This window comes from Rhamphochromis sp. 'chilingali' (genome assembly GCF_963969265.1).
Source record: "Rhamphochromis sp. 'chilingali' genome assembly, chromosome: 18".
In the NCBI taxonomy this organism is placed as follows: domain Eukaryota; kingdom Metazoa; phylum Chordata; class Actinopteri; order Cichliformes; family Cichlidae; genus Rhamphochromis; species Rhamphochromis sp. 'chilingali'.
In genome coordinates, this window is record NC_137945.1 from 14,436,819 (window position 1) to 14,449,033 (window position 12,215).

The 12,215-nt window shown below is 41.0% G+C and overlaps 1 protein-coding gene across 2 annotated transcripts in view; it reads left to right on the plus strand.

Annotated features, from left to right (window-relative positions):
- ptprn2 (protein tyrosine phosphatase receptor type N2) overlaps window positions 1–12,215 on the plus strand; it is a 163,424-nt gene that overhangs the window by 26,741 nt on the left and 124,468 nt on the right. For both annotated transcript variants that reach the window (XM_080864736.1, XM_080864737.1), the window contains exon 3: window positions 9,181–9,294. In XM_080864736.1, coding sequence (XP_080720862.1) covers window positions 9,181–9,294 — 114 coding nt within the window. The remainder of the gene's footprint in view (window positions 1–9,180; window positions 9,295–12,215) is intronic.

Below are 12,215 nucleotides of genomic sequence, written 5' to 3' on the forward strand. Positions count from 1 at the left end.
TTTGCGACCAATTTAACCCGGCATTCAGTGAGGAAATAGACATTTCATCCCTAATGACTGGAGGTTGCCAGAGGGTTGCCAACCAGTCTATAGGCCTATATGACTGAGACTGTAATTATCATTAAAAATGACCATAAAGCTCTGAAACCAATCATTAAAAAAGGTCTTTAAAAAAAATGCTCATTTGGGTTTCTCACATCTAATCAAACAAATTGTGGGAGGGAGGCGTGGTTGCAGACAGAACAGACACCTCAATAATCGGCTGGATATTTATCTTTTTATTGGTTTTTGGTAATGTCACTTTAGGTTGGTTGTGGGAGATTCGATATACAAAAGGTCAACAAATAGTCATAGCTCACTAAACTTTGTTTTAAACTGTGTGTGAGAAATTATTTTGACTTTTATATCACAGCTTTTCCTCCATGATTTCTCTTTACGCCTAATTTTTTCTTTACAGGGAATGAGTACCAGAAAACAAAGGTCTGGTCACTTGATCATAACTGAATCACGAACAAAAATAATACTCTGGTATTCTGATGTGTTTCGGCTTTCCTTATTAAAAGCAGCTTTCTCTAGGCAAGCATGCTCCATATGAAGCTAGTACAGTATTGTGCGTGTCTGTGTTGCAAATTGGACTCTGTTTCAGAGGAGGAGGAAGGAATTCAGACCCCTGGTTTCTTATAATATTAGCTGGTTGTCTGTGGTACACAATATTATAGGAAATGCAGTCTGCTAACTATAAAGCTCTCAGTACGACGGTGCTGTATCTACACCAATTAGCTGCAACAATAAAATCCAACACTGTAGTTTCCTTCATAAACCAAAACAGAATTGGCCTGTAGACATGGACGCTTGCTCTCTTGGGGGTGGCCCGGGGTGTTGGACACACTGACACTGGCCGTGAATCCCTTGGGTCATGAAAATCCTGATGGAGTGGAGCCTCCATGAGTCAAACTTGTGCCAGCAAATCCTCGTATGGCGATCGCATTGGGATGCCGGGTCAATGCCTTACACTCTTTACTGTGGTAAAATGTCAATTTATCTGCTTGCAATGCAATGTTTAAGTTACTGGTATCTGTCAGCATAACATTGACGTGAATGTCCACATCCAAGATATTCAAGCGAAACGTCGCATGGGAACAAAATGCTATTGGGTCCACCTGTCAGCTGTTTTAATGTTGGTGCTGATCATGAAACTGGAGTTGTGCACCAAGTGAAATTTTGGAGTCATTGCTGTAAGTGCTTGTGTTTTAAATTTTGTAAATGTGAGGTTCACCAAAGTGGAGTTAAAGTCTCAACATCTCCGAACCTGCAGATAAAGCCTTAAGCTATTTTTAATCGCTCACAGATTTATATATAGATAGATGGAGACTGAAGGTGCCGCTCACAGCATTCTTCTTAGTTTAGACATACAGCATGAGTCATACTTAAGAAAAGCTTCAAAATTGAATGTGAGTCAGGCTGCAACAATAATACCACACAATATAAACACACAGAAGCTCTCTGATCTCATTCATCTAATGATTGATGCCGGCGTCTTGCTTTCCCCCCTTTCGATTCCGAGGTTTCTCCAAACCACACATGATCTCGACCTCATCTGCAAACCTTCTCGCCATGGAGCACGGACCTATCTGTCTCAGTGGTTGCCATGACAATGCATCACCGGATGAACAGAGGGGAAATGTCATAGCTTTTCACTGTGAGGCATTCAGGCGGCTCACGCAGCGGGCTGTAATTTTCAAGGGGATTGATAGCGTGTCGATATTGAGGATCGTCTCCGCGGAAAGTCGTCGGGAAAGGTTAATGTATTCAACACAGCAGCAGCAGGAAGTCAGGGAAGGGTCAAACGTGTATGGAGCGGTTTCATGTCCACGTGTTTGTTTTTGTCCTTGCAGGCATAATGATTAAATGCCTGTGCTTTGAGCCTGTTTGTTTGTCTGCACCTTTCAATTACTTTCTGCAGACTCATCCTGAAATCTGTATCACAAACAAGATGAAGGCAACGAGAGGAAGACGAGCACTTTCTCAGGCAGCAGAATTATATGCAAAACATGAACTACAGCTAACAGAACACAAAGTATCAAACTGACTATTAATATGCTAATAAGAGGAAGAGGATGAGAATGACCCGAGTTAACATTCGATTTTGAACTTTGTGTATGTCCTCAGATTTTTGTAAACATGATTACGAAGCCAGCGTGCATCATAGATAACTCGTGCATGATCTGATTACATTTTGAAAAAACCTTCCTGCATAGTTTTGCATACTGTTGAAGGAACACTGATTTGAAACTGATGCCAAAACTCCTTCACACTTGAAGCTACCAAGAACAAAATGATACCAAATAATTTAGCATGGAAAACAACTGAATTTACAGTTTACTTGTAACGAAGCTGATTTTTTTTGCCTGTGAACAACGTCCTATAAGAGTGATACTGTACATGGGAACTATTGCATATTGACAGTAAACAATCTGATTAATGACAATAAACCACTAGTACTGTAAAGTCACAATATGTGGTCTTTTATCGCGGTAATAAATGGACTGGTAGTTTTTTCTACTCTGTTTGAGTACTCAAACTGCTTTCTTACTACAAGTCTAATTCACCAATTCACACATACATTCATGCAAGCTCTTTTTTCTAGTATTAAGTGCTTTTAATCTAACTTTGACTATGCATCAGGGACAATACCGGTTTCAATGTCTGGCCCAAGAATACTTTGACATGCTGGCTCGAGGAGCTAGAACACCCTACCTCCATATCCACAGCTGGCCCTCAAAAATGGACATCATGCTGTGACATAACACCTCTTGTTTAAGTAAAGAATGACTTTTAATGCTTTGATACACAGGTCAGGACACTTTATTGGGCCTGCGACTAATTGCTGTTGTCATTATTGATTACTGAGACATTTTCCAGCCCAGTGAGTCATCCAGTGGCTGGTTTTATCCAAGTAACAGATAAAATGCATCCTAATTGTTTTTGCTTTACTTTTCTGTCAGCTAACTAATCAATTAATCAACTGGTTTTTGCACTCTGTGGCAACACTACAAGGGTTCAAAATTAATAATTGTGGCTGCAGTAACCACATACCTGGAGAACAGAGACGTATCATTACAGATTTGTTCAACATTTTACAAAGATGAGACCATTGATGCCACTCATGCCTGCACTATAAATATCAAGCAACAACTAGCATCTATAGTTAGCTTACTTTAGCACAAAACTACACCTAAAATGCCACATAATTGGGTGGGTGTCTGTGATCTCATGCCTCCGGCAATGACCCTCGCAGAACTCCACACTGCTTAAAAGCAGAATCTGCAAAAGATCTTTTATTTTGAAAATCCACCACCAGTTTCTCTAGGGTGCTCCTGTTTTTGACTTCCTGCTCTCGTCATCAGTCCCATCTACGCTAACATGGCTTCCATAAAAAACAAAACAAAACATGACTTTATTTAATACAATGTTAAACTGATGGCTACTACTGCTTCAATCTTCGAGGCCATGAATACCCGAAATCTTTAAAGGGTTGGAAATACTAGTTGGCTGATTGTGTTGACTCTGCACTGAAGTGAAAAAAAAAACTAGATAAAGTTATTTCTAGAAATGCTGAAACACTGTTCTGAGATGTGTGTGTGTGTGTGTGTGTGTGTGTGTGTGTGTGTGTGTGTGTGTGTGTGTGTGTGTGTGTGTTTTAAAGGATTGGGATTATCTTCTATTGAGAGGGAGTGGGTAGACTTTGGAAGTTAGCACAAATTGGGAGACCTCCTCCTTGATTTCCATATTAACCCAGTTTCAGAGGAAATGGGGAAAAAGCAGAGAGTACAGAAAATAATATATTAAAAAAAAACCTTTAATTACACGGCCTGCTTTGCTAAAAGGAAGAAAAATAGAAAAAAAACTGCTGACACCTTCACAATAAAATACCCCGAGGTAGACAAGAGTGTCTTAGTGTGGATACATAAGAACATGAAGACTCATGAAGAATGTAATGTGGATGATCATTTCTTTGGAGATTTGTCTGTTTGCATCAGCCGCAGCACAGCTTGTGAGTCTGTGTGTGAGAGCGTCATCATGGCAGAATATGATCCTTGAGGCACCTCGAGGCAGGAACATCTAAATATGTTTTTGAGTACTTTGGCAGGTGTTCGTGTGTTTGTTTGTATGGAATTGGACAGATTTGTGACCGGATACGCAAAATTTACCAGGCGTGTGAGTTCAAAATGAAGACCAAATTCAGCCCACGGGTACCGAGTACTCATCTTATCACGTAACAGTTTAGTAATAAACTGGGTACTCACAGGCTAGAGCGTCAGCATGTAGCCGGTGTGATCCCCATGCAAGATTGGCCTCTAGTCGTATTTTCATTTTAGCTTTTATTTATTTATTTTGCCGTGCTCACAGAATCCGTCTCCAACCGAAATGCAATTACTGCGCTGTGCTTGTTCACTGTAGGAAAATATATACAGGCAAAAAAGACTAATGTTAGATTAATGTTGTACCTAATATGCAAGTAATGAAACATTATTTAGTTGCCTCATCGGCACACTCAGTCTTGCTCTGTCATTCTCCATTGGACTCCTGATGAGCAGCATCTACTGCACAGACACATGATGTGTGGGAGTAACTAGGTCTGCCACATCAACTCTTCCTCAGGTCCCCGAAGGAGTAACCTGGTTTATTCTGGGCTGGGCCAACCGTTCTTCACCCGGCTTGTTGCCATGCAGGGTGGCTGAGGGCAGGGAAGGGTTGCATCATTTTATATGTGACTGACTATCGTTTTCAGTGCTTATGAAAACACATTCTTATTTTTGCACTCAAAAGCATGAAAACAGCTCTTTACTAATCAATCTCTATTCATCACGAACATAAGACCCAAAATTTACCGCATCCATAGCAACATATTCACCCCCTTTTAAGCCAAACCTAAACCACTGGTGCAAATGATTGTCTAAACGTTTCAGCTACGCTTTCTTTGATCACACTGAGCTTTAGCATGACAATATTTTATAATTTAACATTAATTTGTCAGCTAAAATCACAATTAACTGCTTCCTTGCAGATTTTATTAACTGTAGCTAGCGAGAATGAGCTAATATGTGATGAGACTTTAATTTTTTTTTAATTGTTTGTAAAAATATGATATAATAAAAGACTGCGACAGGTATCAGCATGCTCACTAGCTAATCTTCCCGTCTTTTTTGATTTTGATTTTGAATAAAGATGCTTCATGAACTGTAGATTAGGTAGATCATTTAATATCCTTACACATACCATCTGACTTCCTGCCGTCATGTCTCATTTTTAATGCAATGCTTCAAATCTTTACCCTCGTCTTCAGGGAATGCTTTTCTAGACGTTGTTCTAAAAGCATATGTGATTACCCGGGAAATGCATTTTAATTTGATGCAGCTCTCCAAAGTCTGTGGCTTACTGCTATCACAAGCTAGGCTAAAGTACAGCGGATAAGTGCTACATGTTTCCCTCGGGGCACACTATTAAACACTTAACCAACAGTGTGGTATCGATTGGCGGTTATCTTTCCTCCACTCGGGCCAATATTGTCTGAAACATCCAGACTTTATTTCAGATTTAAGCTATTTAGGTGATGCTTCTATTGATCAGCAACAAGTGCAACTGCAGCATAAACACCTTAAGTAACCACTACAAAATCCATCATATCAAAACAATACAAAAAAAAATCTGCAAGGACAGAGAAAGAGCGCCAGAGCTCAGGAGGCAAATCCAGGAATAATCATGTATGAAGTGCCGAGTAAAGTAACTGTAAGTATCAAAAGATGCTACAGCGGGTTTAACAAAAGACGTGAGCTCTTCAGGGGAAGGAAAAATGTAATAATAGAGATGATTTATGCCCCACAGCCATATTCAACAGGCGGTATGTTTTGATCTGAAAGTCTGATTTATCTTTATTCATTTCTGTATTTCCATGTGCATTACAGAGCATGCATAAATATAATTATCATTTCAAAGCCACAACTGCCACACAGGAAGCCCAGAATAACCTGTAAACACTTCATTAATCATATCCTGATCACTTTAGCTTTTGTTCCCATACATTGTTCCTTATTTGCAGACTACATCTGGCCGGACTCGGTGCGTTGATCTGAGTCTATTTATTTTCATAACATGAGTTGCGGCGCTAATACACCTGTTCCAATAAATCTTAATTTGTCTCCTGGGTCCGTCTGCCTCATCTTCTGAATGTACAGTCTTTTGGAAATGCTTTGCTGACTGTCAGCTTTAGTGTTTCCTCATGTTATCCAAGAGCATTAGCTTTCACAGTTTAAATAGCTTTAGCAGCAGCCGGGCGTCTCTCTGTCTGTCACAGCGAGAGGAGAGACGTGCCTGGATTTAGAGCGCTTTACCTTTTTCAGCTGAAAATCTTCTTTATTCCTGCCAACGTGCTGCTTATCCAGTCACAGCTTCTCTTGAACATCACTGATTTATGGGATGGTGCATTTGAGGGCTGATCAATTGATTGATTCTGTGACCTACTTTATGTATTATGGATTGGACTTGATTGAGCTTTAATTGCGCTGCAGTCTTGCCACTGCAAGACAGCACATACTGATGTATCGTCAGCTTAATGCTCCCTTAAGCCTCGCAGGAGATGATCAGAAAATCACTGCAAATAGACTTCAGCTGGACGGTTCGGACATTCATAGATCTGTTCCACTCATAGTGACATATTTTAGGAAAATTATTTTGCCGTTTGACTGATTCCCACGTGTCAACCCTCTGCATACCAAACACATGCTGGGAACCTCCAGGCCTGGAATTAAAATGTTGTTTTTATCTGTCAAAAAAATAGAAGGAAAGAAAAATGTGTTTTCCTCCAAGCTGTCAGCTACAATAACCATTCCTGCTTGTTTTGATCTCCTCAATATTGTAAATATACTCACTAAAGTGACAGGATAATGCTTTGTGATTCATTGTGCATGTGGCTCTGAATGGCTCGGCACCACCTCGATAGACCAGTCAACTGTTATATTTGCCAAACAAGGATTTCTTTGTTGTTAAACACCTGACTTCTATATTTAATGCACTAAATCACAGTGTGTGTGTGTGTGTTTTCATATCTGGTTGCCATCGGGAATGTCCCTGACAACAGAGAAGGAAGTAACATGTGCCATCACTATGGAAACCAGTGAAGGATGCAGAGCATCAAACATTGAACAGTTTTCCGTCACTTGTTATGTCACCAGCCTCCCTTTATTTCTTACATAATAGTCACTGATAGTGTAATAACTTATAAAAATATATCACAAAACACTCTTATTTTGGGATCGTATCAACTGCGACACCCGGAAAAAAAAAAGAAGAGGGAATGTTGGCAAAGAGGAAGGAGACAGTTGACGTTCTGTGATGCACACACGTCTGTGATGATCTGAGTCTGTAGGTGGGAAGTTTTCCTCTGCGCCGTTGGAGTTCGCGAAATAACTCCGGAGCGTTGCACCGTGCTGTCTATGCTAATTCACCTCCTCCCACAGGCTTATTCCTGTACAGAGCTGTCATTTAATGATTCACAGGGAAGAGGGGGGGGAAGCTGGAGAGGGACACACCCGCATCTCGTTAAAACTAAGAATTCAATTTAGAGCATCGTTAGACATCACATTATTATCTTTCACGCAGAATCACTGTAGCCAAAAGAAAACTGCTGTTTCCATTTGCAGCCATTTATATTTGGTGGTATGGCTGTGCTGTAGGACACACCCAATCACTATCCACTTGTATATGGAGAAAGACGGAGTCGGGAGAACCGACACAGAATACTAAACATCTGATTAAGCCAGAGAAGGCATGAAAAGAAGTGAAAAGGAGGTTATAGACTGGAGGTGGGTTGTAAAGTGGCTTGCAGTTATGCAGTAACTTCAGACAGGCCCATACAGCTCAAAATATTGAGCCTCATATAAGACTGGATTGCTAATTGGACGTGTAGAACGGTATCAAATGATTGCACCTGAGCATAACTTATTTACCTGAATTAACATTAAGCTTGATCTCCAAAAGAGATGTTTCACTCTTAATGCAGAGAGACATCCACTGATCATGGTCATTTCGGCTTTTAATGATTTCTTGTGATTTCTTCTGTTTCCTGCGTACAGTAGCTCAATCTTTGTCTCGTCTGACCATATGTGTCCCAGTGTAGGTTACAGGAAATCCAAAATAAATTCAAATTTGTGCACCCAGTTCTTGTTTCTAAAGTCATTAAATGTACAATTATTCCACCCTGGAAAAAGAAAAAGCTAAGGAAACTTCTGACTACCGTCTGTGATTGAAAAATATATCATAAATCGTTTGATTTGCACTTGTCTGTTTTCAGAACCCTAGGCAGAAAGTTGCAGTATGTAGTGGACATCAGTTTTTGCGTATTCTTTGTTTCCCGATGTGTCATTAAATATCACTCATAGCATTGATGTTTGCTGTCATTGTCCGACATCTTGGGGCTAATTAATGGGAAGCTGTGGTGCATGGCCAAGTGCTGATTCACATCATTAAATCACAGCTAATTACAGCGGCATCCCTTACACATACTCTCACGTGGCAGCATAGATGAATGCACACATATGAGTGCACGCTCGTGGAGGAAGTAGCTCAGATTGAAACTGCAGGATTCATCTCCAGAGATCTTCTTAGACTTTCATTTAGTGAGTTTAGCAAACAAGACGCATGGATTTATCTTCCAAGCTGAGAGAAGGTGACAACACGGGTCATTTATATTCTAGGCCTTGCATCTACACACTCCCTCCTGACCCCCGGAGCCTCGGCATCTTTCAGAGGTCTACACCATCCATTGAATTATGGGGCTGATAGGGGCTCTGTAGCGTGGGTTGCCTAGCAACTTGTATTGAGTGAGGCAGGAGGCCTGCTGATAGGGAGATTACTGGGGTTCCCGATAAAGTCCTTCCTGCCATGAACGCCGGCTTATCGTGGTGCTGTCGGAGGAAAAAATGTCAGCTATTAGCTCCCCAAAAACAGGAAATCAGAGGTATGAGGCACGGCAGGTGCCTCACATAAATATAACATTTCACCTTTACATCATCAAAGCCACAAAAAAGGGGCTGTAAAATTGTGTGTGTGCGTTTGTTTCTCACTTTAAGCTGTAAAAAGAAAAAACACTCATGAACCTGTTTTCACCATTTTCCTCTGTAGATGGAGTGTTTGGAAGGTGCCAAGAACTGGCTGGTGCAGACCTGCACACGTATGATATTTCTTCGTCTGCTCTGCAACGTCTCAGGATCCTCCTCCAGAAACTGGCTCACAGAGGTACAAACAGCCTGTCCATCTTTGTCCAACTTTCTTTTTGTCTCTTCGGCATCAGTCGCAGCAAATGCCTGTCAACTGCCATGGTGCAACGCAAGCCAAATAAGCCAAGCTGTCTCTTTGGCTAGGCGCAGCGTACCACCAGAGAGCTAGAACAGGTCATTTGACTCATATCAGGCTATTGTTGTGCCCCCATCGCCTAACTCTGGCAGCCAATCAGACCAGCACGTATGCCGCTCAGACATTTAAAGCTAATTTTGTGGATGAAAGGCTGTGAGGTGTGCAGTGTAATCACTTCAGACAGTGTGTACTGCTCACTCACTGGCAGCTGGCAGTGATTTTTTTTATATATATATTTTTTTCATGGCTATACATCTTCAGAGATATATTACATAAGAACTAACTATATGTGCATCTAATTTAGATGGAAATCAGTAGGAATTGCAAATATCTGTTTCTTGTTTCCTAACATGGAGACATGCCACCATTCCTTTGGATTTTGTATAATCAGTGCATCTAATGTGGGAAAATTGATATTCATGTCTTATACTAGTTGTGGGGAACAAAGTCTTCTCTTGCTGATACAGTGTGAACGCCAGCGCTAATTAGGAAGCATGAATCAGAGGGGAAAAAATAGCTTAAATTCTGTGTACAATGGAAAATATGAAGCAAACGATAGTATTTCATTTCATGGGCCTGTGATTTAATAATTTAATAGCATGTTTCCTGGAAGCAAATATGTAATTTGGTACTCATTATAAGTATAAATGTAGACACAACATGTTCAGGCAGTACGTTCCTAATTAATTACATCCAATTAAATGCCTGAGCGTGTGCACAGCAGGTCAGATGAACATGCAAAAAGAGGAAACATGTCTACAATTCAGCATAGACGGGAACGTTCATTATAAACTCGTTAAAATGAATAGGTACCAAGAAAATACATGTTTGTAACTGCAGCTATGACCCACCAGGGGGCAGTAGACACCTTTAACACAGACCGTGACCGGCCGCTCAGCCCTCCAAGCGTAATTGGCTTTGCAGGCCACTCTGAGCTTAATATCTTTTAACAGGCGTAAACCAGTGTTGAAAATCATTAAGAGTAAGCAGCCGGCCAGAGAAAATCAAAAAAAGAAAGAAAAAAAAGAGGGAGAAAATGGAGTGATGAATATTAAGCTAGGCGAGACCACACATTTATTCTAATTACTGCTTAGAAATAAACAAATGAGAGCGAGGTGGATGAGAAGAGATCCGGTGTGTAAATGGTTTTTTTTTTTTTCTGCTCTGTTTTAAGAGGTGTTTAACTCTTCAGATGGTTTTCATTATGAGACTTCTTCGGTGACCTTGTATTTTAAGACTCCCGACACCACAACCATGACATCATCACTTTGAAACATGCTCACCCATTCTGTCTCGTAGAATTACATCCACAGACACGAAGCATTATCTTCGGATGAGTCCACAATGCACTGTTAATGCTCGGTGGCACGTTATTCTTATCAGCTCAACAGCTATTGAAGTGTCATCTTTGAGACATCGGGGACCCTTTTTGAGGCTAGACGGGGTTATAGAGACCATTGTACTGTAACCCAAATTGAAGAGATGAAGGGGAGGAAAAAAAACATCAATGGAATCGATTTACAATCCTCTTTATCTTGCAGGTAGAAATCACACAATCTCTGCTCAATGCACAACACCAATGTCATTCAGATCAATAGAAACTGACCCTTGTACAAAAGGGCTTGGGTTGTCTGGATGTGCCCCCATTGGCAGAGCACATTGTCTGGTATTAAATTTTCACCACAATACCTCTTGAATGCAAGACGCTGTCATCCAGCTGCAAATGACTTTTATATTACACGTCATCTAAAGCTTAGTTAGTATTCACCGTGCACAGCTGCAGTCTTCCTACACATTTCATATAGCTAGACTGCTGTCAAACAGCTTTGGGATCATTACGGCTCTGCTAAATATGTGTGCTGCTGTAGCCTTGGATTGTGTGACTATACACACAGGAGCTAATTCAGTTACTGCAGCGATTTGAATTTGATGTTCAATATATTCAAATGATGAAGTATTTAATTGACCGTTCTCTAAAGCCCTCACTGGAACAGCAATTTTCCAATCACAGCAGTGCTTTCCCTACTTTGTGGAGGGCAGTGGGTTCTCCTGTGTTTTTTGTGTCATGTTATATTCTGTCCTCTCCTCTGGTCTCTGTTTCACCGGGTGATGGGAGTGGCTAACAAAGCAGATGAACTGAAGGTAAGGTCACAGAGAGAGTTCTCCCAGGAGAAGTTAAGAGAAATAAATTAGCAAAATTAGGTGCATCGGACAACTTCTAGAACTCAACCCATAAACTTGACCACTATCTCTTTTGTGGTCGTCTGCTTTTGATGCCTGATTTATGAAACTGCAGATGTGTCCTGTCGTTTACAAAGGTATTTGTCTGCGGAGAGTCTACAGAGAGGAGTTTTCAACCACTGCAGACAGATAGGCAGTCCAAAACTGCCCATCTATCTGCCCACGCGCTACCATCACTGGACCATAATTTCCCCATTAACCGCTACACTGCTCACAGTGCTTCTGCCCTCGCCACATATACTGCTTTTGTAATCCACATCTCCTCCAATGCTGAAATTTCAGTTATATTTTGGAAAGGAGGAAGACGTTGTAGAGAGCCAAATCTGGGCAGTAGAGCAGATGGTGGGTGATGACTGTGTTGCTGTGGCCAGAAAAACTCATGCCTTTTAACTATGCTGTGAGCGGGCGCACAAATGCGTCGAAGTTCAGGTCGTTTGTACTCAGATGTTTTGAGATGTCCACATTGCCAGTGTAATGGTGGGGGAATCCATTTAATCTGGGAAAAACAACAAGCAATCTCCTGGTTGTGCTCCTTACCTGATGCTCATTCTTCATGACTTCTG